The sequence below is a fragment of the Pipistrellus hanaki genome (assembly GCF_964339955.1).
Source record: "Pipistrellus hanaki genome assembly, chromosome: 15".
Taxonomy (NCBI): Eukaryota; Metazoa; Chordata; class Mammalia; order Chiroptera; family Vespertilionidae; genus Pipistrellus; species Pipistrellus hanaki.
In genome coordinates, this window is record NC_140517.1 from 30,036,468 (window position 1) to 30,063,345 (window position 26,878).

The 26,878-nt window shown below is 51.5% G+C and overlaps 2 protein-coding genes and 1 pseudogene across 6 annotated transcripts in view; 2 read left to right on the forward strand and 1 right to left on the reverse strand.

Moving 5' to 3' along the window:
* The first annotated feature begins 2,158 nt into the window (after nucleotides 1–2,158).
* On the forward strand, nucleotides 2,159–14,966 carry MAG (myelin associated glycoprotein). 4 transcript variants are annotated; one of them, XR_014792939.1, is made up of 13 exons: nucleotides 2,159–2,201; nucleotides 3,764–3,823; nucleotides 4,290–4,357; nucleotides 4,527–4,895; nucleotides 6,021–6,317; nucleotides 6,402–6,659; nucleotides 7,802–8,062; nucleotides 11,996–12,283; nucleotides 12,612–12,708; nucleotides 13,438–13,531; nucleotides 13,790–13,827; nucleotides 14,452–14,636; nucleotides 14,683–14,965. XR_014792939.1 is itself a non-coding variant. In XM_084861332.1 (12 exons), exons 3-11 carry the CDS (start codon nucleotides 4,312–4,314, stop codon nucleotides 13,814–13,816), a joined length of 1,737 nt encoding a protein of 578 aa, XP_084717458.1. In that variant the 5' UTR covers nucleotides 2,159–2,201; nucleotides 3,764–3,823; nucleotides 4,290–4,311; the 3' UTR covers nucleotides 13,817–13,827; nucleotides 14,452–14,965. The 4 variants fall into 4 exon arrangements, 3 of the variants coding, with proteins under 3 accessions (XP_084717458.1, XP_084717456.1, XP_084717457.1); XM_084861332.1 differs by having other exon boundaries at nucleotides 14,452–14,965; XM_084861330.1 differs by lacking the exon at nucleotides 13,790–13,827 and having other exon boundaries at nucleotides 2,162–2,201; nucleotides 14,683–14,966.
* A 1,129-nt stretch (nucleotides 14,967–16,095) lies between these two features.
* CD22 (CD22 molecule) overlaps nucleotides 16,096–26,878 on the forward strand; it is a 29,047-nt gene continuing 18,264 nt past the window's right edge. Inside the window, exons 1-2 of the mRNA XM_084905133.1 lie at nucleotides 16,096–16,109; nucleotides 16,375–16,483. Coding sequence (XP_084761259.1) covers nucleotides 16,101–16,109; nucleotides 16,375–16,483 — 118 coding nt within the window. The 5' untranslated portion in view covers nucleotides 16,096–16,100. The remainder of the gene's footprint in view (nucleotides 16,110–16,374; nucleotides 16,484–26,878) is intronic.
* LOC311633777 (lysosome-associated membrane glycoprotein 1-like) lies at nucleotides 18,411–20,198 on the reverse strand (annotated as a pseudogene). Its single transcript has 2 exons — nucleotides 20,175–20,198; nucleotides 18,411–19,692 (listed from the first exon to the last, which is right to left on the reverse strand). The product of its transcript is annotated as a lysosome-associated membrane glycoprotein 1-like (transcript).

Consider the following 26,878-nt stretch of genomic DNA (forward strand, 5'->3'; position numbering starts at 1 on the left):
ATACCTAAAAAGCAAGCTATGGCACATAAAAATCTGAACTGACATTATGGGCTAAAGTGTGTCCCTCTCCAAGTGTATAAGTTGAAGTTTTAAATCCTAGTACCTCAGATGTGACCTTATTTGGTCTGTAGAGGTTAAGTTAAAATGAGGTCATTAGGGTAGGTTCCAACCCAGGAGGACTGGTGTCCTATAAAAGGGGTATTTGGACACAGAAGCTCTCGTCCAGGAAGAATGCTTGGCGAGCATGAAGGTGGCCATCTGCAAGCCCAGGGGGAGGCCTGACGGAAGGAGCAGCTCCTGCCTCCTAGTCCTCAGAAGGTACGATGCCAAAATGCTGACCTCCCATTTCTAGCCTCCCACAGTGAGATAGTCAACTTCCTAAGCCATTCGTTTTGTGGCATTTTGTCACAGGGTCCCTAGCAAACCATCACCTGCCTTGAGGGGAAGGACTGTGACCTGGCAGAGCTGGGGGCTGGATGTGAGTGCGCTGCTCCCCTTCAGACGGGCCCATGCTCTCCGGTATCCCGGTCCTGTGTTCTGGACACCTGGGTTTTCAGATTTTGGTTGTCTATGGGACTCATTTGCCTGTGCATTCTTCTCTCAGGGACAGCCTTCAGTTCACACCCAGAAGGATGTACCCCCAAACAGCACAGGCACATGAACCAAGGGGGTTGGCGCTGACACCGAAGGCTGTGACATGAGTATCCCAGGTCACGGTGTCCTCCCCAAAGCCCAGGCACCAGGCCCCTCTCTTCTCCAGGACCCAGGAGGTCAAGCCCCACCCCGCTCTCAATAGGCCTTTGTCCCTGACTGGGAAAGGCACGGGCAGAGTCTGACATCATAAAGCCTGATGTGGGGATAGGACTCTCCTTCCCCCTCCATCCAGCCTTCTCTCACTTCTCAATTCCCTGTCTGAGGGATTCCCCGCCCCTCAGCCCCCATCCTCCCAGTTTCTCCCTTGGGAGGAAGGACACTCCCTCCCTCCCTCTCCACCGAAGATGCCCCAGTGTGACTGAGCAGCTCACAGTCAAAACACTGCTGCACTTATCAAACCACTGCAGCTCCCACCACCACTTTGCAAAGATCATGCCAATGGAAGGGTCTTGAGGGCAGGAGGAACACGTGGAATCTGCCCACAGAGGGTCCCCACCCTGCTCAGAGTCAGCACAGCCCTCAGCAAACACCGTTGGGGCTCTATTCTAGAGGCATAAGACAGACAGACAGACAGACAGACAGAGAGAAACACTGCCCTCTGGAAGTCCCTGGCTGGTGGGGAAGGAGCTCATGATAGTGCAGATGAGTAATGTGCTGAGGGCTGTGGAGGGACTTCGGCTTGGTGGGAAGGCAGGTGGCTTCCAGAGGCAGTGGCATCCACTCGGGGCTTTGGCCAGGGCAGAGTGGGCACGGGGCGAGGCAGAGGAGCTTTCCAGGAGGAAGGGATAGTAGAGAGGCCTCCAGTCAGAAGGTGCCACAGGGTGTCGGACGCATGCATCCACCCTGCATTTACGAAGCTCAGCTGCGCCAGGAGCCTCGCTACAACCAGGAAAGATTGGGAACAAGCAGGCAAAGCCCTCGTCCTCCTGGAGGTCATGTGCTCTGAGAGGAGACAGTCAATACCTAAGGTCATTTCCGATGACAAGAAGAGCCTAGAAGAAAATAGACCAGGATGCAGGCACCACTGTGACCAGGGAAGTGACTGTAGGGAGGGGGAGGTGACACAAGCCCAGAATGGCAAGGTCCTGTCTCCTCTCCCGCCCACAAGGGCTTCTTGCCTCTCCTGACCAGGGCTGTACCTGTCATTGTCACCAAGATTCCCCGGATGCTGAGGACAATGCCTTCCGTTTCTGTCTGAGATGTTCAGAGATATTAGAACCCCCCCCCCACCCCCCCAGGTCTCCAAACCAGGGTGCACAGCAATGCAGGAGAGGGGAGCAAGTGAGGCAGCCCCCCATCCCCTCCAGGAAGGAGCTCGTAGAACCCAGGCATCAGGCTGCCCAGTGGAGCAGTGGTGACAAGGGCCCTTTGTGCCCCCCTCCCCCGGGGACAGGGAGGAGCTGGGCCCTGGAGGCAGGCAGTCCCTGGCACCCACGGGGGTGGGGGAGCAGGAAGGAGGAGCCGGCAAGTGGGGGCCTAGACCCTGGGAGGCCAGGGGACTGTAAGCAGGCGTGAGGAGCACAGGGTACAGACACAGGAGCATCCTGGTGAGTACACAGCAGCCAAGAGGGGCCGGGGGCAGGGTGGGAGCAGAGGGCCATGACTGAGAGGGTGAAGTGGGGACAAGGTGAGGATGGTCGCTGCGAACTGCCACTAATTTAGGACGGGAGGGTGTTCCTGGGGAGTTTGGAATGAGCGGGGACCATGGCAGGACAGTGACGGGGCTTTGGGAAGAAACTACAGGGAGAGCAAGAAGGGCCCTCCTCAGCACCCCCAGCCCGGGAGGTTCTGCAGGATCAGCTGCCCTGGGGCTTCCAAGTTTGGGGCAGATGTGGTGGGAATGGCCTGGTGTGGGAGGGAAGAGCTGCCCGATGCCCAGGTGATTAGGTACCTGCATTCTGCCCTCTGGGAGGGGGTGAGGCAGTGGGCTTTGAGTGAGCAAGTTCCAGCTCCTGGGGCACAACAAGGTGTGTGAGTGTACCATCCTGGGTGGGTTTGAATTTACATAAATGTTTGTCAACCTTTTTTTCATTATACCCCCACCAAAAAATGTTTAGACCTGCTCTTCCTAAAGCCCACTGTCTCTGTGAATTTCACTACTACAGCTGTGCCGGGCATGCTTATGCACTGTGGCCCTGGAGAGTCACAATCACTGCCATCGTCTGCCTGGGTCCACCAGTATGTGTCTGGGCAGGTCTGTCCTAGCTACACGTCAGCTGTGTGTCTTTGTGAGCACGGCATGCAGGCAGGTCCACATGCATGCCTGAACGTGGTGCCAATGTCAGTGCAGATGTGCTTCTGTGACCGTGTGTGCCAGCACAGTCTGCGGGCACAGGGGTCTCAGTGCCTGTTCACATTTAGGTCCTGAGCAGGTGTCCACATGAGTGTCTGTGGTACAAGCCTGCTCCTCTGGCTGGGTCTAGATCTATCGTATTTCACAGCAGCATTTGCATGTGTCTGGCTGTGTATGCTTCTGTGTCTGTGGGAAGAGGGTTGTGAAGGCCTGGAATGGCAGCCATTTGGAGACCCTGTCTCCAACCCAGAGGGGACCTACAGAGCAGCGAGAAGGGTCTCCTGACCTCCCAACCCCTGGTCCTTCCTGGCCCCACATAGAGCTGAGCACCCCTGTCCCTGTCTTCTCTCACCCCACCTACCCCAGGAGTCCCCCGAGATGCAGCACCCTCCCCGTGCGGGAACAGGGCTCTTTTGTGCTGGGCACTGGCCTCTGCTGAGGGTGGGGAAAGCAGGGGCTGTCTGTGGGGTGGGAGCAGGCGGCAGGAATTCACACGGCATGTTGGGAATGCTGATGCTTGAAACCCAGTCATTGATGGCACTGAGTCTCTGCCTACCACCCCCAGGGCTCCCCCCACTCACCTCATCCCCTTCCCCCCACAAGGCTCTGTCGCTCTCTTTCCTTCCCCACAGTTCTCCATGGCAGTTTGGTGGGGTGGGGGGTGACCCTGTGTAGAGTAGCTGCGAGGCTGCGTGGGAGGGGCCCGAGCACCCACGGGCAGGCAGCCTTACAACAGGCAGCAGCTCATAGCACATGCTGAGCGGGACAGGGGTGCTCAGCTCCTGCCCCCTCGCACCTATCTGTCTCCTATTCCAGGTTGGCAGGCTGACATCTTTAAGTGGGTCCAGAAGACATCCCCAACTCAGGGAGACTGAGGTGAGGGGCAGGGTTCCTTCTCCGGGCTCCCCCTTCTTCCTGCCGCTGGTCCAGCTTGGCTCTGTCATTACTTCCTGTGGGTCCCAGGGGCCCCAGGTGCTGGAGATCACTGTCAGCATCTTACACCACGTAGAGACGGGACAGTTGGGGGCTAAGTCTGCACCCCTGGAGCCGGGCAGATAGGGCTGTCCTAGTTGGTGCTTGCCAGCTGTGTGGCATGGACAGGTTGCTCAAACTCTCTGGAACTCAGTTGTAAAATGAGGGTATCAATTGCCCCTGCCTCAAAGAGAGCGAATGAGTCAGTACAGCAGATCAAGCGCTGAGGACCGGTACCTGGTCAACGCCATAGAAATGTTTGTAATATAAATATTAATAGCAGCAGCGCCTACGTCTGAACAAGCCCCCTCCTGATGCCTTATTAGAGAGCCCCTTCCCCTGACCTTCACCCCTGCCGTGCCTTCTCCAGCTGTCATCACACGCTGCACAAAATGATATTCCTCACAGCACTGCCCCTGTTTTGGATCATGATTGCAGGTAATGCCGGGAAGGGGGTTGCTGGGATTCTGGGGGCTTGGCCCCAAGCAGGCTGGGCTTGTGTCTGTGGGTCCCCAGATCCCTCAGGCCGGGGGCAGGTGATGAGAATGGGAGCAGGTGATTCGGTCAGGACATGTCCCTTGGCCTCAGCAGCCCTACTCACCCACAGCCTCTCGAGGGGGTCACTGGGGTGCCTGGATGCCCTCGTCCATCTCGGCCTTCGAGGGCACATGCGTCTCCATCCCCTGCCGCTTTGACTTCCCTGACGAGCTGCGGCCTGCCGTTGTGCATGGCGTCTGGTACTTCAACAGCCCCTACCCGAAGAACTACCCCCCCGTGGTCTTCAAGTCACGCACCCAAGTCGTCCACGAGAGCTTCCAGGGCCGCAGCCGCCTCCTGGGGGACCTGGGCCTGCGCAACTGCACCCTCCTGCTCAGCAACCTCAGCCCCGAGCTTGGCGGCAAGTACTACTTCCGCGGGGACCTCGGGGGCTACAACCAGTACACCTTCTCGGAGCACAGCGTCCTGGACATCATCAGTGAGTCCCCGGGGTGCACAGCAGCAGGCAGCGGCCTCCCTGGGGCAGGCAGGGGTAGCAGGAAGTCCCCCCAGCACAGAGCCAGGGGCTTGTTAAGCTGGGAGGTGCAAAGCCGGTGCCCACACGGACCAGGCAGAGGACAGAAACGGGCGAAGCGGGCCTCAAGCAGTCCCATGGCCCTCAAAGGGAAGATGGGGGGAGGATAGGGCTAAGGTCTCTTGATTGCTGCATTCGCTGGGCAACTGTGCGAAAGTTACTTAACTTCTCTGAGCCTTGGCTTCCTCTTCTGCAGTGGGGGCGGGGGCAGCACGTGAGCTCAGTGAGTGATGATTGTCAAGTGCTCAGAGACGTGCTGGCACGTGGCACCAGCTCTGCTCGCCGCTCTGGGGAGACTGCAGAGCCTTTGCTGCTTGGCAGTTTGAATTTGAAAAAGAAACCAGAATTGTGTATTTCCTGTGACCTCCTAATTCCTAAACATTAGCTGCTGGTTCAGATAGATACAGGTTTAAATTCCTAAATGTAGGCCCCATAAAATGCAGCTCTGGGCCAGATTGGACCATCAGAGCAGGACCCACTGCTGGACCTCAGACATTCCTACTGCCAAGTGCCTGAGAAGCCCGCCTGCCTGAAGCTCTTAGGCTCAGGCTCCCCAGCAGTGAGTCTGTAAGAAGAGCTGGATGACAGGCCTGATGCAGAGAGAGACTGCACCCCCCACCCCCACACACACATGGAAGTAAACCAAGTCAAACACGGGGAGGAGACAGGCTTCTTTAGGAATATGTTGTAGTGTCCTGGCACAGGTGATCAAGCCAGGGTGACAGGGCTTGAAGCTCAGTGTTACCGCTGTGGCCTCAGTCTCCACAATGCAGAAGGAGTGAAGTAGTATTACCTGCCTGCTAGTGCCTGGAAGGCAAATGCAACGCTGTGACGGACTCAGACCAGCACATTGTTGTTCCATTACTATCACACGTGGTTGGCTCTGTGAGGGCTCTGGGTGAAGGGAATCGGGCAGACAGATGTTTCAGGGAATTCTGTATCCAAGGGGAGGGAACCAGGTACCAGGATTGGAGCTGGTCAAGGTGGGGATGTCTGCTTCCTCCATCCTCCTTCTCCCTGCCCATGCAGACACCCCCAACATTGTGGTCCCCCTGGAAGTGGTGGCAGGCACGGAAGTGGAGGTCAGCTGCCTGGTGCCTGACAACTGCCCGGAGCTGCGCCCGGAGCTGAGCTGGCTGGGCCACGATGGCCTGGGGGAGCCGGCTGTGCTGGGCCGGCTGCGCGAGGACGAGGGCACGTGGGTGCAGGTGTCACTGCTGCACTTCGTGCCCACCAGGGAGGCCAATGGCCTTCGGCTGGGCTGCCAGGCCTCTTTCCCCAACACCACCCTGCAGTTCGAGGGCTACGCCAGTCTGGACGTCAAGTGTGAGCCCGGGTGCCATCGGGGGTGGGGGTGGGGGTGGGGCCCGTGGCACCTGCCTGCTGATCCCACTGTGTCCTTGGCCTCAGACCCCCCTGTGATTGTGGAGATGAACTCCTCCCTGGAGGCCATCGAAGGGTCCCACGTCGGCCTGCTCTGCGGGGCAGACAGCAACCCGCTGCCGCTGCTGACCTGGATGCGGGACGGCACGGTGCTCCGGGAGGCCGTGGCCGAGAGCCTGTTCCTTGAGCTGGACGAAGTGACCCCCGGGGAGGACGGCGTCTACGCCTGCCTGGCAGAGAACGCCTATGGCCAGGACAACCGCACCGTGGAGCTCAGCGTCATGTGTGAGTGGCCGCCCTGAGGACTCGCCTGGCACTGGCCTGCAGAGTGGGGACTGGGGCAAAGGGGTCCTGCCCGGGGGGGGGGGGGGGGCATTAGGAACAGAACTGTGGTTGAGGGAAGATGGAGAGGAGGGTTGTGGGTCTAGGCATTCATTCACTCCTTCATTTTTTGCACAAACATCTAGTGAACAGCTACTCTGCACCACTCTCATGCCTAGGACAGGATCAGAAGACAGATGTGGTCCCTGTCACCCAGGAAAGCTGGTTCTATTCCATTTCTGGGACAGCCTGGATGATCTGGGAATAGATCGGGGCCTGGACCTAGGAATCTAAATTTTAGATGAGTCCCATTGCAGTTCTAATGGGAGGGTAGTGGGGACCCCAGGCCTGACCCAGCCCACTGTGTGCACCTGTACTTATGGAGCCCCAGAGCAGGGGGCTAATCAGACAGGATACTTAGCTAGGAACCCAGGAGAGGTCATTCACTCATTTTTCATTCACAAATACTGATTGAGGCAAAATGCCAGGGCTGTGGATAATAATAATGACAGCTACAGCCAACGTTTACTCAGCAGTTTCTGACTACTTTACACAAATGCTCTTCCCCCAGGCATCCCAGAGGCTGGCTCCTCCCACTCCTCCTCCTCTCACTGAAGCCTGCCCTCACCATCCCAGTTAAAATAGTAACCACCCTGACTGCCCATCCCTCCCTTTATTTTTCTCCAAAGCACTTATCCCAAATTTGCCAGTGATTATTTTATTTACTGACATGGCCACTACCCACAGGGGCAGGGATCTTCCTCCACCTCTTTCAGGCTGGAGCAGTGCCTGTGACTTGAGTTCTCAGTTACTGCTGTGGAGTTAGAACTGTCATTAAGCCCATTTTTCAGATAAGAAAAAATGAGGCCACAGAGGTTAAGTAAGACATAGGTCCACACACAGCTGGAAGGAGCAGGCCGGATTGAGACACAGGCATTCTGGCTGCAGAGCCCTGCTTTGTAAACAGGACAGCCAGGCCTGGGCTCCCAAGCCATCCTGAGCTGCTGTGCTTGGGTTGGGGTGTATGGGTCACATTTGGGGGTGAAGTTGGCTGACTGAAGAGTTACCTCCTGCATCTGACCATCACCCCCTGCTCTGCCCCCCAGATGCACCCAGGAAGCCAACAGTGAACGTGACAGTGGTGGCTGTGGAGGGGGAGACGGTCTCCATCTTGTGCTCCACAGAGAGCAACCCAGATCCTATTCTCACCATCTTCAAAGAGAAGCAGATCCTGGCTACAGTCATCTACGAGAGCGAGCTGCAGGTGGAGCTGCCGGCTGTCACGCCTGAGGACGATGGAGAGTACTGGTGTGTGGCCGAGAACCAGTATGGCCAGAGGGCCACCGCCTTCAACCTCTCTGTGGAGTGTGAGTATGCCCCCTCCCCCCATCCCACTGAGAGGTGGCTTGACTTGTGTCTCCCCTCCTCGGTTCTGTAGGGACATCTGGGTAACTGGGGGTACCCACATATCCCAACCGAGAGTTAGTGTTGCATCAGCAGGTAAGGATGGGGAAGGCAGGAAAGTGGAACCCACAGCAAGAAAGTGCCAGTCCAACATGAGAACACTTGTCTCCACATCCTGGAGTTTAACCAGGGAGACCTGGGTCCCGTGGCCATGCCCCTTTAAAATAGTAACCATGACATCTAACCCTTGTGGAGCATCCCTACGTACCAGCATTGTTGGAAGCTGTGTGTAGGGACCCACTCACTTCATCCTTATGACATCCCTATGAGGGGGTTCCATCACTGCCCCTGGCTTCTAGAGAAAGGAGTCGAGGCCCAGAGACGTTATGCCACTTGCCCAAGGTCACACAACTAGGAAATGGCAGAATTTTGGGATTCGAATCCAGGCAGTTTGGTTCCACTCTTCTGTAGCTCCCAAAGCTTACATCATCCTGCATTATCACATCAGAATACACTCAGGGGTCTAGCAGTGGTTATGTGCAAAGGGCTGTGAGGCTCTGTGAGAGGCGGGGATCGGCACCAAGAAGACACCAAGCTTATAACAGACGTAAGCCAGAGAGATGAGCTGGACGCACAGACAAAGCTAACTGCCTTGGAAATGAAACTCAGTGTTCCACGGCCAGCTGGGCCTCTCCAGCAGCCTCTCTATGGATAGCACCACTAACACACTGACACCCATGGCCACCATTCTGGGTTGGTGCTCCCAAGTCAGAGTTTTGACCCCCTCTCCTTCAGCAACTCTCTCTGGAATGTCACCTCCATACTTCCATTTCTCCTGCCTCCTCCTCAGCTCTGACCTGACCTCTGGTGCTAGTCTCCAACCTTCCCTACTTTCAACCTCAATTACTTCAGTTACAATGGTTCCCACCACACAAGTCTGCCAGAAGATGCTGAGCACAGTCCATATGTGATATTCTGCATGTATGGTGATAATCAGTACGTTGTAGCTATAGCTCATTCCCGGAGTGCCATCTTCCAGGGCAATGCCACAGCCATCCACTCCTTTGCTGACCTTTCATCTCTGGCCACATTCCCTTCAGTCTCTGGTGACTCACAGCACCCAATGTGGTCACCATGGATGGGCTTTGTGGCACTGTCTTCTCCATGTGTGCCCTTTGGGCCCAGATTCCCTCTTCTGATGTACCCTCTTTTCTGTCACACCTCAGGCCAGTGGTCCTTAAGTTTAAGAGTCAGAACCTACTCAACATACACACGACACCATCTCATGTACATTGTCAGTCAACCTCCACCCCCCTGCATAGTAAGAGTAATTGCAGCAAATGGCCATCAAGGGCATATTCTGGGTCACGATTCCATCCAAGGTGTGGCTTTGCTGGGTCCTCCTGGTGGCCTGTGAAGCAGGTGTATGTTATCATTAGTCCTTAACTAAGTACAATGAAGGTCAGAATTCCCCTATGCTCAGGCAGCTAGGAAGGATGGTCAGAGCCAAGATTCTCCTGGACTCCTGTCTGCCCCAGCTGTTAAACCTCGGCTGCTTCACCTCCCTTGGGTGCAGGTCTTAGCACCCAAGGACTCACTTAACCTGGATTAAAAACAAATACATCAAAAGAAAGACATGTAGAGAAGCAACAAACAAACACCTCCCCACCTCCCACCCCCCGCTAAGCTCCTCGGGCATCTCCAAGGCCTGTGTCACAGTGCTTTCCCTCTGGGAGTGCAGCTTCAGTCCTAAGGTCTATGTCCCCCAGCACCTGGCTTAGTGCTCACTGACAATGGTGGGCACCCAGTCTGGGCAGGGCCCCCAGCCTTACCTGCCCACCCCAGAGCCCAGCATGGCTTGGGGATTGCAGGAGGCTCTCACCCTTGCAGACTGTTTGCAATATGCAAGCAACAAGTCTGAGCTTTTTGCCTGTATTGGCAATTTTATTCTCACAACAATGTGATTGGGAGAGGGGACTGTTGTTCTTTACCCCAAACCAGTTTAAGAGGAGAAAACTGAAATGTTACTGGTACCAAGTACCCGAGAGCTGAACCACCTGGGTCTATATGCCAGCTCTCTGTCTTACTGCACCATCTCAGACAAGAGACTTCACCTTTACTGAGCCTAAATCATTTCCTCTGAAAAAATGAGTGTGATAAGAGTATCTTACTCCAAAGTTGGGTATGAAGCTACAGAAATGATGGTGATCTTCCACAGCATCTGACACTTCCTGTATGTTCCATAAATCAGCCTCGTCGGCTCCCACTCATCTTCCCTTTGGACTCCAGGCTGGATGTCCTCTCTGCAATCTGAAGCCAAGGCTTTGCTCACATGCTCCCTCTGCTGGAACGGTTCTATTTTTCTAATCGATGTTAATTGTCTTTACGGCCCAGCCATGTGTCTATCTTCAGAGTTCCTGTAGGCCCTGTGAGTTAAGGACCATTACCCCTGTTTGCATAAATGAGAACTCCATCTTGGAGGCCCAAGGATGCTGAGGGCCTGATTGAGGCCACCAGCCAGTAGATGGCCACTTGGGATTTGTCTAGGGTCAATTGGGGTGTCCCAGCTGCCTGCAAAGTTTTGAAAATGCTAAGCACATGCAGGCTGGGTGCCAGCATTCCCGTAGCATCTCAGGCAGACGTGGTCATGGTGCAGTCTTGAATGAAAGGTTTTCTTAATTTAATTGTTTCTGTTTGTCAATATTGGTTTGTTTTGTAGTGCATTAATTTGTTAACACTACAGCAAGTATGGTGTATGCTGCCTAAGCAGAATTGAGGGTATTCAACTTTTGATTTACTAGACTTCGATATGTGTATGCATTGAGGTTTTGATTAGAATCATCTCTATTATGTATACATCTGGTCACATGACTCCCTGGCCCGTCACTGTCACCTGCATGTCCTTGGCCCCTGTGTACATGGGTTTTGGTCAGAACTGAGAACCAGAACACAGCTATGGTGAGCAGAAGGGAGCGCTCAACTCTCCATGAGGAAACGAGCATATAGTTTTAAAAAGCAGCATTCAAATTCCAATGATAATTTCATATTTTGGAAAATGAAAGAAAATCATCATACCTGTACCATTTAAAAATACAAATGGCAGTACAGCAAAGCTCAACAGAAATTTGGGTGGAGGGTGGTGCTGGGTTCGAGTGGCACTGAGACTCTCGTGAGGGATGGCCAGAATGCAAGAGGGCTCCGCAGCGTCAGCAGGGCCATCTGCAGGACGGCCTGAAAGGGGAGCGGCAGAGTGCAATAGGCCACCCCATACGCCTTCCCGGAGCTCTGCCACAGGAGAGACACGATTTAAGTGTGGGCCACCGAGCGAGACAGAATAAGAGCCCGTCTTGGTGGAAAAGAGAGACAAGCCGTATCAATAGGTAACCCGGGTAGGAATGAGTGCTGGGCAGGAGACTGAGCGGGACCGAGTGATGCAGTGAAGCGAGGTGGTAGAAGAAGGAGAGGATCCTAGTGGTCTGAGTAGAACCTTCGTGGAGCGAAGAAGTGAGTTGGGAAGGTGCCTCAGGGAGTGTTCCAGGCTGAGGGTGGGAAACAGCTCCCCCAGCGTGAGAAACGCAGGAGGCTGGTGTGACGGGAAGGAACGAGCCTTGCAGGGTAACACACAGAGGTCAGAGTGCGGCTCGGTCCCGAGGGGCTCGCAGACCAAGGCGAATAAGTTGGATTGTATTCTAAGTGACACAGAGCAGTCGGAGGATAGGCTTGAGCAGGGAGCACCGTGATGTGATTTAAGCTTTGCGAGGCGGGCAAAGTTAGGCGTGTAAAGGGACGGTGTGGAGGGGAAAACGCAGCTCGCCTCGATGACAGCTGTGCGGGCTCTGGGCCCTCAGCCAGGGAGTCCTGGCTGCAGCCTTCTCAGTCCGACTTTGCCCCTGCAGTTGCTCCTGTGATCCTCTTGGAGTCCCACTGTGCAGCGGCCCGCGACACGGTGCAGTGCCTGTGCGTGGTGAAGTCCAACCCGGAGCCCTCGGTGGCCTTCGAGCTGCCCTCGCGCAACGTGACCGTGAACGAGACGGAGCGGGAGTTCGTGTACTCGGAGCGCAGGGGCCTCCTGCTCACCAGCATTCTCACGCTGCGGGGACAGGCCCAGGCCCCGCCCCGGGTCATCTGCACCTCCCGCAACCTCTACGGCACCAAGAGCCTGGAGCTGCCCTTCCAGGGAGCCCGTGAGTGGCGGGGTCTGGGGCTGGGAGCCACAGGGACAGAGGGGCTCCTCCTGGATCCGGGCTCCTCTCCCAAGGCTGACTGACCATCAGCCACAGCCTGGGCCAGGCCACGCAGGTGGGTCATCTGGTACAGCGGTCCCTCTGGACAGGAAGGAGAGGCCGCCCCGAGTTTGCCTAGGCTGTCCTCGGCCGTGCCAGGCCCTCCAGGCTAATCAGTCAGGGAAGGATATTTTTCACTATCGTTAATGTCCCAGTCTGTCTCCCAAGAACCCAGGCGTGCTCACTCCCACCAGCAGTCTGAGGGCCCCTGGGTTTTCTCTGTCCTCAGACCGCCTGATGTGGGCTAAGATTGGGCCCGTGGGAGCTGTGGTTGCCTTTGCCATCCTGATTGCCATTGTCTGCTACATTACCCAGACGCGCAGAAAGTGAGTGCCCCACCGGGGCCGACCTGGGGGAGGGGAGAGACTGCCGGTGGGGAGGGTGTCTGTGGGATAGGCAGGGGAGGGCAGCCCTGTGTAGGTGGGAGGGTGTGTTCTGCTCTGAGGATGCTCCGCTGGATGGAGGAGAAAGGAGTCCTGCTTCCGTGAGCCACTACAGGTCAGCATGTGCCAGTGCCTGAGCCAAGACTTTCCACCAGTCATCTCCTGTTGCTGCTCCCGCCCTCGTGCCCTCCCAGAGGTGTGATGGGGAAGCCAGCTTCCCCTGGCTTGCAGCTAGGTCACAGGTGGTTCCAGAAGTACCAGTGACCACACACATCTGTGGCAACACAAATGCTCCCCAGCCCAAACCACACACCCCTGTCACGGCTGTGCTGCTGCTTTCTTCCTCATGGCTCTACTGAAAATGAGTTAATCTCCCTGCTCCATATCTTGGCAGCAAGAGAGACAGACAGACCCAGAGCAAATGAAGAGAACCCGGAGAAGCCAGGCGGGGTCCTGAACAGCGGTGGAGACCAGGGGCCACAGGCAGGGGAGGGGGAGACGGTGGTGGACAGGAAGGGCTGGCCATTGAAGAGCCCTCTGCCCCACCTTAGAGAGATGGGTGGGATCAACTCGGGTCCCTTGGGCCAAATTCCTAAGGTAGATGAGGGTCTAGAAAGGGAGGGGGAGGGAGACCTGGGAGTCCCACTGGGGCTCGCATTTCCTGCCCAACAGAAAGAACGTGACAGAGAGCCCCAGCTTCTCCGCAGGGGACAATCCCCCAGTCCTGTTCAGCAGCGACTTCCGCATCTCTGGGGCACCGGAGAAGGTGAGGGCCGGAACCCTGCTGCTCCAGGCTAGTTGGAGACCCTAAATGTCGGGACACTGGGGTCCTGGGAGAGGCCTGGGAGGCCAAGGGGTGGAGGGGAGGTCATGCTCCTTAGGAGGGACAAAGAGGAAGTGTGGAGGGCTGGCTTGGACTTAGGCTGGGAGGGGAGCTAAGGCCGAGACTATGAAGGGGACTATGGGACTCAGGCCCAAGGGAAGCCCTGAGGTAGGTCTATGACCGCATTTCCTTCTCCAATAGTCCAGAGTGGTCTCTACCCTGGAATGAGCGCCCAGGAGGTAGGTTCCGGGGGGCCTCTGTGTGCCTGCTCTGAGCCCTCGGTGGCCTTGGGGCTGTCATGCATATGTGTGCATCCCTGTCAGGAGTCCAAGATGGTCCCTGGTTAAGTCTGCCCTGCCCAGCACTCCTAGCCTTGTCTATCCTGTCCCACTGCTACTCCCTGCCTGTCTGTCTGTCTTTGGCTGTTGTTCTATGTGTCTGTACAAAGGCTTATGTGTGCGTATGGGGTGGGGGGTGGATGGGAGGTAGAAAGCATGAAGGGGAAGCCAAAGCCACACCTACAGGATCACCAAGATTGAGGGGGGACATGTACAAACATTTGGAAAGGTGAAATCTGACCAGGTAGCTTTACTCTGGGAAGATGTTATGGATTGAATTGTGTGTCCCCCCAAATGCCTATGTTGAAGTTTTCCTGAAGACATTGAATTTGTAGGCAACTTTCAGGCTAAGTGATGAGGAAGGTTCTGGAGTGGGACGTGGGACTGTGGGGCTGGCTGGACTGAGAAAAGAGGTTCATATGGGGCTCTGTAACTCACCTGGAAGTATGGGGTGCTAGCGACTCCAGCCTTTGCATCTGGAAAAGGTGGAACGGGACCCTTCTAATGCGTTGGTTCCCTTCATAGAGTGAGAGGCGCCTGGGATCTGAGAGGAGGCTTCTGGGCCTTCGGGGGCAGCACCCAGAGCTGGACCTGAGCTTTTCTCACTCGGACCTGGGGAAACGACCCACCAAGGACAGCTACACCCTGACAGAGGAGCTGGCCGAGTATGCTGAGATCCGCGTCAAGTGAGGGAGCTGGGGGCAGCCCATGTGGCTACCACCCTCTCAGCGCCCTCCCTGGCCCACACTGGCTGAGGGCTCCCTTCTGCCCCAAAGTACTGGGGGTTGAGGCAGGAAAGGGAGGGAACAGGCGACAGCAAGGCCCCAGGGGTCTGGCCCCCCATCCTTCCCAGCTGCCCCTACCCTGCCAGCACCACATCCTCACAGTGTGGCTCTCCTCTAACCTCCTTTATCCTCATCTGTCTGGAGGGGAGTTTTGTCTGTCTGTGTTATTTATTGCTATCCCCTGCCTGGTCTCCTCCCCTACACCTGGCCCCAGGGTCTATACTGAAGGGACATGGAATAAATGCCCCAAAGCCAAATGCCTGTCTAGATCCTGATGATTTCTGACCTGTCCCTGCAGGAGACTTCCATCCCCCTCCTTTCCCTCTGCTGGGCCCTGAGTGTGGGCAAGGCCCAGGGATTCTAGCCCTGAGCCCAGGCCAACCACCATTAAGTTGCTCCCACTCTGAGCTGTGGGCTGGATCTGGCTCACAACATGCTTTATTTGACTTCTGGTTAATTTCACATAACAACCCTCATTCCAGCCTCCTCCACGGTCAGAGCAACTGACAGTGTTACGCTTGTACTTGACCCCCACAGCTGTGACTCACTGAAAGAGAAGGGTTAGGGGCTCCCTGTTTGCCACAGCTCCCACCTTTTCCTGTTGGTCCACACCTGGCTGGCTTCCCTCACTCACTGACATGCCTCTTGTGCCCTGAAGGTCAGGGGTGACCCCAGGACTTTTCATGAGCCTGTGTTGGTTTGACTGCCATCCTTCACATTCATGCTTCCCTCAGCCACTTCAGACTTCAAACTTTACTCCATTTGCTTCAAGAAACATTGTTTAGGTCCCAGCTGTGCGTTGAACCCATTCAGGAGGCTCAGGCTATCCTGGGAAGGGACTCGCAGGACAACCCTGTAAAGATGAAAACACTGGGGCTAGGAGAAGCTAGGTGATTTTTCCAGGGTCCTGGAGCCAGTAAATGGTGTGGCCAGGTTCTTGACCTGATTCTTTTTCTATAAAACCTGTCAAGAATTTAAATAAGGCCAGTCCCTGAGTGGCATCCTTACAGGAGATTTACTAGCCACACCTTCTGACTTCCCAGGGGCCATGCCCTGTTGAGGTTGCAAATTTGTCAGCTGGCTGTGGACAACCCGGGCCTGTGGTCCAGACTCTCTTGGAAGACTCTAGAGACGGTTTGGGTAGACACATGGAGAGACTGCATTGGGTGGCTCTAGGGCGGGACCATTTCCCCCAAATAGCACTACTGACCCTGTGCAGAGCCCTCTCTTTTTACATGGCTCTGTTTTGGCCTGATGAACGCTGCTGATCTCACCCTGCCTAACCACAAACGTCCACAGGTCCCTGGAAGGTGGCAGGTGGCCTTGGTGTATCCTGAGACTTTTGCTGAGTGGCCTCAGACCCAGCACTGGTGCCAAATTTGAATCTGTATGGACCTGGTAAACACCCCTCGCCCCTACCTGGTCACTCACTGAGAACCTACTTCATGCAACTTGGGTATTTCCCAGAGGCTTTTTCATGACCGAGCTTAACAGCCAGCCAGCAGGAGGAGATGAATCTAGGATTTCAGGTGTCTAGGGTGCTTTGCTGACCAGCTTGATGCTAATGGAAGCTGGTCTTGTTATGTAGGTTGGCCCCACCCATGTGCACCCAGGCCAAGTAGAGGCAGCCACAAACTGTGGATTGCATTGTATCTCCAAACAGGTAGCCCAGGGACGGTCACAAAAAGGATCTGACATTGAACTACACCCAAATTCCTCCCAAGAGGCCTCAGAAGCAACACACCTGGTGGCAGATTTCAGACCACATCAGAGTATGACCCAATTACCTCTACAACCAGCACATCAAAAGAGAGATGTTGACAGGCACCAGGGCTGCTGGGATGAATTCTGTTATGTGTGGTCAGCCCTTTCACAGCTGCTTGTACACTGTGGTCAGGGTCAATCCTCATAGTCAGCTGGGCTCAACTACAACCAGAGGCTCACATAATCCTCTCAAGTTTCCTAGAGCACGTAGTGCAGGTGATCAGTGAGATTCCACCACCAAGCCCAGAAAACACCTACTCCATAAGGCCACCATGCCAAGACTGGGAACATAGCAGATCTATCTAATGTACAGAAACAAATACTGAGAGGCAGCCAAATTGGGAGACAAAGAAATATACTCCAAATGTAAAAACAAGAGAAATCCCCAGAAAAAGATCTAAATGAAATGGAAGCAAGCAATTTAACTGATACAGCTTTCAAAACAATAATTATAATGATGCTCAAGAAACTTAGGGTAAGAATAGATAAACTCAGTGACAACTTAAACAAAGAGATAGTAACCATAAAAGAGGACATCTTCACTAATAATAGAGGAATATGCAAATTGTCCAAGACACCACCAGAGTAATAGTAATGACCGAACAGCAGGCTGCGTGGGGCTACCAGGCCGGTAGGGGGGGCAGTTGGGGGCAACCAGGCTGGCAGGAGGGGGCAGTTTAAGGGACTTCTAGGACAATACCAAGCATAACAACATCATATCATAAAGTACCAGAAGGAGAAGAGAGAGTGAGCAAGGGGCTGAGAACCTAGTTTGAATAAATAAATGACTGAAAACTTTCCTAACCTGGTAAAGGAAAACACAAGTCCAGGAATCACAGAAAACCCCAAACAACCTGAACCCAAAAAGGTCCACACCAAAACACATCATAATTAAAATAACAAAGATTAAAGACAAAGAGAGAATCTTAAAAGCAGAAGGAGGGGGACAGCTACCTGCAAGGGAGCTCCCATAAGAACATCAGCTCATTTCTCAGAAGCATTTCATGCCAGAAATGATTGGCACAAAGTGATGAAAGCAAGGACCTACAACCAAAATTACTTTACCCAGCAAAGCTATCATTTAGATTTGAAGGACTAAAGAGCTTCCTACACGAGAAAAAGCTAAAGGAGTTCGTTACCACCAAACCAGTTTTTTTTTGTTTTGTTTTGTTTTTAAAGAAAGAGACATTTTGTTAGCATTGTTAAGGCAATGCATTAAATGAAGAAATCCTCAGTACACAGCCCACTCGAACTGCAAGCAGATAAATCAGAGAGTGAAACTAATTATTGTACACAAGTGCAGACACAGGATCACCCTGAACCTCAAACAGAAGATTTAAAGTCACTTTACAAAAAAAAAAAAAAAAAAAGTAAATAAAAATAACACCCATTTTTCTATTTAAAAAAAATGCCAGTTCTTGAGCGGTGGCTGAGTGGCAGAACTTTAATACTCAGCCAGACCTGACTTGGCTTCTAAAGCTTAATTTAAGCACTCCAGAGTTTCCTCTTTTGAAGTGCTTCTGTTTTAAACTTTTTTTTCTGTTCTAATTTATGAACTGTGTCAGTCTAACAGTTAGCCAGTCTTCATCAGTTGTTAAGAGTTAAGGCCACAGAACCTCCCTTTGTAAACTCATATCTGATCAAGAATGAAGAGAAACTAAACACCAGAACCTTACAAAGTCAGACAGTGGAGCAGCACCCATTTAGAAAAGCACTATCCCTCTCTCCCCCTTAAAGTTCTACTTTGGTAAATATTAACATTTAACCAGTTAGCAACATATTTAACCCCGTTAGCAAAAGTAACACTGTCACTGCAAGAGTTACTCTTGTGCTTAGTAAATGTTGCAAGATGAACTTCACGTTGGATAAAGCAGATCTGAAATCAGTTTGCAATAAAGTGTGCCTCCCTCAACGTCAGCCTATGCGAATGGGAAATGAACAGAGCCCTGCAGCTTCTGCTGGTCTGCAGCCGGGCTAAATCCTCTGGTAGCCGGCCTGGCTCCTCTTCTGCCAATGAGGTAGGCGATGAGGACGATGAGGACCAGCCCTGCCAGGGCCCTGCCCTCGGTGATGGGGATGGGCATGCTATTCTCATCCAGCTGACATTCTTCCACAGACCCAAACTTGCCACCTTCTACCTGGGAAGCCTGGACCCACACTTTGAAAATGTTGACAGGAAAGGCCTTTGTGACCCAATTGTGCTCCTCGGTGTTGTTACATTTTATAGGAATTTAATTTGTAGGAATTCCCTAACATGGCCTTGAAGGTGGGGTCTTTGGCATTAGAAAGTCATGTTCAACTGGATTTCTTGCAGGGAAAAAAAACCAAAAAACCACAAACAAACAAACAAACAAACAGCTAGAACTCACACTCATTCCAAACTGGAAGACTAGGAAAGTGATGGTCTCACTCTGGAGCTCAAGTGTCACCAGCTGGGTAGTGCAGCTCCCACTGACGCTGGTGTTACCCGGGTTAATGTTGAATACTCTGGTCACAGTCCTGTCGTCCTTCTTGTAGGTGACATTCAGCTGCAGCCCATGCTGGCAAGCAGACAGGTTCCGTTGGTGCCACTCACGTTGTACTTGTGCACCGAGGGGCTCTCAGGCACTGGGGACGGAGAAGAGTGGGGAGGGGGTGGTGAAGGGGGGGAGGGGATGATGAGATGTTGGCGATATTGCTGGGGAAGGTCCATCTTGCACACAGCATGTCTATTTCTTGCTGAAGCTATCATTCGAAAGGTATGCCTGGATGGTGACAGTGATACTATTTATGTGGACATGGTTACTGCTCATACATATGTATTTTTTATTTATGTCTGACATGATGTCAGTTATGGATTTTACAGTTTTGTCTCTCTGGAAGCTTGCATTGGGGAAAATCTGTGTGTCTTACAAGTTATAAAACAAAACACATTATCTGGACACTGTAACATGTAGCATTTCTTGCAAAGTTGAGGGTCAGTGTATGTCCTCTTCCAAAAGCAATCATGAGACTGGGGTTAGAAGCATTCTCTTTACCACAGGAGTTGCTGTTTAATGCTTCTGCATTAGGTGACAGGTCGAAGGTCACATTCTTAAAGCCACTCTTGGTATTAGAGTTGGTGAAGAAGTCAGCAGAGAAGTTGGCCATTATATAAGCTGTCCCATTGCCATCTTTCACCACAAACAACACTGCTGATGCACCACACAAGGCCTGTGAGTAAGAGCAGGAACAGTGGCTGCCACCAGGGGTCGCCATGGGCACCAGGGCCACCAGAATGGGAACCTGGAGGAGTCAGGTGGTTGGGCCACTGGAGAGTAGGTGCTGGGAAAGGGCTGGGGACCACCGTGAGAGCAGCAGGTCCTGTGGTCAAGAGCACCACCAAACCAGTTTTATTAGAAACTAGAGGCCTAGTGCACAAAATTAATGCATGGGAGTAGGGTGGGGAAAGGAGAGATCCCTCAGCCTGGGCTGCACCCTCTCGCAATCCGGGACCCCTTGGGGGACGTCTGACTGCTGGCAGTTGGACATCCCTCTCACAATCCGGGATTGCTGTCTCATAACTGCTTGCCTGCCTGCTTGCCTGATTGCCCCTAACCACTCTGCCTGCCTGCCTGATAGCCCCTAACCACTCCCCTGCCTGCCTGATTGTCCCTAGCTGCTCTGCTTTCCTGCCTCATCACCTCTAACTGCTCACCTGCCTGTCTGATTGTCCCAAACCACCTCTGCCTCGGACCCCGTCATGGCGACTTCATCTGGAGGATGTCCAGGTATCTAATCTAATTAGCATATTATGCTTTTATTATAGATACAAGTTCCTAAAGGGACTTATTTAGGAAGAAGAAAAGAGGAAAAAATAGAGAAACATAGTTATAAAAAAAAAAACAACAACAAAATTACAATAAATACACACCTATCAGTAGCCACTTTATTTTTTTTAATTTTTAAAAAATATATTTTATTGATTTTGTACAGAGAGGAAGGGAGGGAGATAGAGAGTTAGAAACATCGATGAGAGAGAATCATCGATCAGGTGCTTCTTGCACACCCCCACTGGGGATATGCCCGCAACCAAGGTACATGCCCTTGACCGGAATCAAACCCGGGTCCCTTCAATCCCCAAGCCAACGCTCTATCCGGCTTTGGCATCAGTAGCCACTTTAATTGTAAATGGATTAAATGCTCCAATCAAAAGACATAGGGTAGCTACATGGATAAGAAAACAAGACCCATATATATGATGTCTACAAGAGACTCACCTCAAAATGAAAGATACACACAGACTGAAAGTAAAGGGATAGAAAAATATATTTTATGCGAATGGGAGCAAAAAAGAAGCCAGGGTATCAATATTTACAACAGACAATGTAGACTTTAAAACAAAGGCTATAATAAGAGACAAAGAAAGACATTACATAATGATAAAAGGATCAATACATTAAGAATATAGAACCCTTGTAAACATTTATATGCACCTAACCAAGGAGCACCTCCATATACAAAGCAAAAGGGAGAGATCAACAGTACTAAAATCATAGTAGGGGATTTTAACACCTCACTGATATCAATGGATAGATCATCCACACAAAAAATTAACAAGGAAATAGCAGCCTTAAATGACACACTAGACCACATGGATTTAATTGATATTTTCAGAATATTTCTCCCCAAAGCGACAGAATATCCATTCTTTTCAAATGCATATGGAACGCTTTCAGGAATAGACCACATGTTAGAACACAAAACAAGTCTCAATAAATTAAAGAAGATTGAATTCATATCAAGCAACTTCTCCAATCATAATGGTATGAAACTAGAAATAATTTACAAGCAAAAAACCTAAAAAACACAAAACATGCAGAGGCTAAAGCACATGTTACTAAACAATGAATGAACTAACAATTAGATCAAGGACAAAATCAAAATATACCTGAGACAAATGAAAGCACAATAACCTCAAATTTGTGGAACACAACGAAAGCAGTCCTTAGAGGGAAAGTCATAACATTATAGGTCTCCCTAAGAAGCAAGAAAAATTCAAATAAACAATCTAAATTTATACCTATAGGAACTAGAAAAAGAACAACAAGCAAAGTTCAAAGTGAGTAGAAGGAAGGAAATGATAAAGATCAGAGTGGAAATAAATAAAAAATAGTCTAACAAAAACAATATATTATAAAAGATCAGAAAAACCAAGAGCTGGTCCTTTAAAAAGATAAACAAGATAAATAAATCTTTAAGCAGACTCATCAATAAACAAAAAGAGAGAACTCAAACAAATAAAATCAGATGTGAAAAGGAGAAGTAACTGGTACCACAAAAATAAAAATTATAAGAAAACCAGAGGCCCGGGTGCACGAATTCAAGCATGGGATGTGTGTGTGTGGGGATCCTTTGGCCTGGTCTGTGGAGATTGGGCTAAAATCAGCTCTGCAACATCCCCCAAAGGGTCCTGATTTCAAGAGGGTGGTTCTCCAGTGATGCACTCCCTTCTCTCTGGTTCCTGGTACATCACCCAGAACCAAGAACTGCAGCTGCCAAGTTACTGCAGTTCAGCAACTCCTGTGTTGAGTGTTTCCCTCCTGGTGGTCAGTGCACGTCATAGCTACCAGTTGGATGGTCAAATAGTTGTCGGGTCAGCCGGTCACTTAAGCTTTTAAATATATACTAGTGATCTGTTCCAGGAATATTCCTGCAAGACTTCAGGCGGGCTTCCCTCCTGCCACTGTCACCTTTCCCTCACCCCCTCTCCCACTGCGGCTGGTGAGGCGGGCAGGATGGGTGGGACGGTTGAGACGGGCAGGGTGGGGCAGTCACCACCGTCATAGAAGGTAACTGTGGAAGGATATGAGACCTTCAAGGGGCTTAGCGAAACTTTCAAGGATCTTAGTGAGAATGACAAAGACATGGAAAAGAACTAGTCAGAAATTAAGCATACACTAACATAAATAAACAATAATTTACAGGGATTCAACAGTAGAGTAGAGGATTCTGAGAATCAAATCAATGATTTGAAATACTAAGAAGCAAAAAGCATGCAATCAGAAGAGCAAAAGGAAAAAAATAATCCAAAAATATGAAGGTAGTGTAAGGAGCCTCTGGGATAACTTCAAGTGTACCAATATTTGTATTATGGGGATGTTAGAAAGAGAAGAGAGAGAAAGATATTGAAAATCTATTTGAAGAAATAATGACAGAAAACTTCCCCTACCTGGTGAAAGAAATAGACTTATAAACCCAGAAAGTGGTGGGGTTCTTTTCCCAGCCTTACAAAGAGTTCAGCATTTTGGAGAAAGGGGCTGCGAGTAGATGATTAAAGGAATCTGGAGACGAAAGATAATTTTGAAAGGCACAGGGGGTCAGAGAATCTTCAGCTAAAGGGAGCTAAAGCCTCTCCCTTCACCAAGGACCCATGCTTTTATTCAACACGATTTATCCTAAGGCAAGGTGGAAATATACACTTCAAAGGGCATGGTATCAAAGGGTAGAGTACAGAAGCATTATCAGTTTGGGGAATAGCTACAGCCTCTCCCATGGACATTCCACCTGTGTGCCCCTCCCCCATTAGACGGGACCAGGATTAGGACCAGCATTGGGACTGACTGGGTGCAAACCTACAGCCGTTTCTCTGTCACTGGTGCACCAGTATCACCCTAGGACGGTGTGCAGAGACCATAGCAGTGAGCCTACCAAGAGGTGGCAGCAGCAGGCACAGCAGGCTGGGATGAGCAGGAGTGGCGGGGCAGCCGCCTGGGCTTGGGATCCTCCCCAGAGGCCTGCTGCTTCACAAACTACTACATCCCTTGGGGCAGTGGTCGGCAAACTCATTAGTCAACAGAGCCAAATATCAACAGGACAACTATTGAAATTTCTTTTGAGAGCAAATTTTTTAAACTTAAACTTCTTCTAATGGCACTTCTTCAAAATAGACTTGCCCAGGCCCTGGTATTTTGTGGAAGAGCCACCCTGAAGGGGCCAAAGAGCCGCATGTGGCTCTCGAGCTACAGTTTGCAGACCACCGCCTTGGAAGATGTCAGACTGCTGGTGTAGGTCAGATCCCCACAGGCCGGGCTGAGGGACCCCATCAGTGCATGATTAATGGAATAAGAGAATCACTATTTTGCAATCATCATGGTAACAGTTGGTTCAAGCCAAACTCTTCAATAGATTCTAAAAACTAAGGTGTGAAGATTTGAAGAGTAGGCTTTCTGCACAGTTCACAATATTCCCCTGTAAATTACAGATTTGCTTACACAGACAAACTTTACAATGGAAAAACCTGACAAATACCTTCTTTCACAAGTGATTTTTTAAAAAAATATATTTTACCGGGACCGGTTTGGCTCAATGGATAGAGCGTCGGCTTGGGGACTGAAGGGTCCCGGGTTCGATTCCGGTAAAGGGCCTGTACCTTGGTTGCGGGCAGATCCCCAGTAGAAGGTGTGCAAGAGGCAGCTGATCGATGACTCTCATCGAAGTTTCTAACTCTCTATCTCTCTCCCTTCTTCTCTGTACAAAATCAATAAAATATACTTAAACAAAAAATAAAATAAAATAAAAAATATATATTTTATTGATTTTTTTACAGAGTGGAAGGGAGAGGGAATAAATAGAGAGTTAGAATTATCGATGAGAGAGAAACATCAACCAGCTGCCTCCTGCACACCCCCCACCAGAATGTACATGCTCCCAACCGGAATCCCACCGGGGACCCTTCATTCCGCAGACAAGGTGAGCCACTGAGCCAAACCGGTTTCTGCACAAGTGATTCTTACCACCCCTTAAAATGGAACAAAACCAACATGTGTCTCCCTACATGGTACACTAAGGAAGACATAACGACACTGCTGTGGTCATCCTTCCAAAGCACATAATCTGTACCCGATCTTTAACAAACATCAGACAGACCCAACTGAGGGACAAGTGACAAAACTATGGGCTTGGACTCTTTAAACATGGCAGTGTTGTGAAAAACAGAGAAAAGCTGAAGAACTCTTGTGGACTGAAGAGATTTTTGAACACGAAAGCTAATGCAATGCATAATCTGGAATTGGATTCTGGGTGGAGAGGAGGAGGAGAGCGAGAAAGGGGAAAACTAAAAGGGATATTGTTGGGTTAATTGATAAAATTTGAGTACCAACTGTGGTTTAGCTAATGGCATTAGATGTCTTGATTTTAATCCTATCATCGATACTTAAGAGAATATCCTTGGTATTAAGAAATGCAGACTGAAGTCTTTAGGGATAAAGGAGCATGAAGTTTACAACTTACTCTTAAATGGTTGGGGAGGGGTGTGCATGTATGTATATTATGTGGGGTGGGATAAAAGTAGGTTTACAGTTGTTTGTATGGAAAATCTATAATAATAAAAGCATAATATGCAAATCAACCAAAGGGCTGAAAAGCAGAAGGACCATCAAGACGACTGTGCTATGACATACACTGGCGCCAGGCCAGCCAAGGCGGGTGCCCTGCGATTTGGTGGGGGGAGGGGAGGCGCCATGCCACAAAGGAGGCCCAGGCCACCCTCTGCAGGGCGATGGATGGGGAGAAGGGGGAGGAAAAGGGGTGCTCCACCATGGATGACCTGCAGAGGAAACCCAGGCCATCAGCTGGCGGTCTATGGATGGGGGTGAGGGGGGCTCCGATAGTCCAAAGAGGGAGGCCCAGGCTACCCTCTGCGGGGTGATAGATGAGGGGGGCGGAGCTCCGCGGAACTGGGGAAGGGGGTGTGTGGCAGCGGGCAGCAGCGCCAGGCCAAGGCAGGTACGGGTGAGAGACGGGGCCGAACTGCTGCTGGGGCTGAGAAGGCAAACAGACCTGGGTTCAAATACCAGGCAGACCAAACTCTGGGGTTGAGGAGAGGTCTTCTGCTTGGCTGCTGCCCAGCGTGCAGGCTGCGGATGTCACCCGGTCAGGGAGCAGACTGGAGCTGAGAGAGAGGTGGGTGGGAGAGAAGGAGGCACAGAGCTCTGCTGCAGCAGTGCTGTGAGGACTCAACCCCAACCCAGGGGAGGAGATTGAGCAGCTAGTGCAGACCTGAAGCCCTTTCCTCACTGAGAATGAATGATGGGGCTGCTGCCCCAGCCAAGGTTCCCAGGACAGGGTCATTTTTATTTGTTATATTTCTTCAGGTCAATTCAATTGATTGATTAAAAAAAATTAGCCTTTCCTAAGCTTTTATAGAAAACACACACACACACACAAACCATCAGTTTGGTATGCTGGTTTTCTTTTGTTCTGATACATACTAAATAAAGCATAAATATTAGTGGAACAGTAACTCCCAATCCTTCCTTGAATCACCTGGCTGTCTGGCACGGGGCTGGGATGGGACTTCAGGCAGCTCAGGGTTACCCAGAATCCCTCATTATTGACGTTGCTCTGCTCCTTAGGGCAAAGTCCTTAGGGGCATTCCGACCAGGCTAGACCTGCTGGAGCCAGGCTCTGCTGTCAGGGGACAGGCGTGTCAGGGCAGGGCCTCTGTGTGTGCAAGAGATCTGGTAGAAAGTTCCACCGAGGCTGCTGTGAAGCCCCTACTATTCTCTGCCTCATCTCGCACCACCTGGCCTCACTTCCACTCCTGGAATTTCCCCAAACTCGTTCCCACTTGAGGCCTTCATGCAGGGTACTCCTGGGTAACTTTCCTTTCACAGGGACCTCTGACCACTGGAGCCCTAAGGCATGCTTCCGTTCTCTGCTCTAAAAGTACACTTTGCATTTACCTTGGGCACGGTGTGTGTGTGTGTGTGTGTGTGTGTGTGTGTGTGTGTGTGTGTGTGTGCGCGCGCGCGCGCGCGCGCGCCGGTCCACAAGTGGCAGTCAGGCATTATGCATAAGGTTATTTGTCTAATGTTCTTCTCCCTGGGAGACCGCCAGTCCTGTGAGGAAAGGGTTTGGGCATACTGCAGGGCAGTCTCAACCAGCTACCACTGCATCTCTTCCTTTCTCCAGGATAGGGGCAAAGCAGCTTCCATCACTTTCCCTCCCAACTTGGTTTTGGTTATTCCTGCCTCTAGACTTTGACCTCTGCTGAATCCTCTGCCTTCTTGGAAAACCAGAGGAAATCTGCCTTCCTCAAGAGCCATCTGAATTTTGGGCAGCCCTGAAGCTCTCTTTTTACTGCTCCCTTAGCACCTTGGGGCTTTGGGGCTCCTGTGCCTTCTCACCAAAATGGCAGTGGAGCACAGTGGGAAATGCATTGACTGAGGAGCCGGGACTCTGTGTTCAAACCAGGGCTGCACAGTTACCCAGAGAAGTGATTTAATTTCTCCTTGCATAGACTCCTCCAAACACCTGGTGGCCCCATCAAAACACAGAGTGCGGGGTCCATACCAGAGTTTTTCATTTTTGCAGCCTGGAATGGGGCCTGAGAATTTTCCTTCCAAACAAGTGCCCAGGTGATGCTGTTGCTGCTGGTGCAG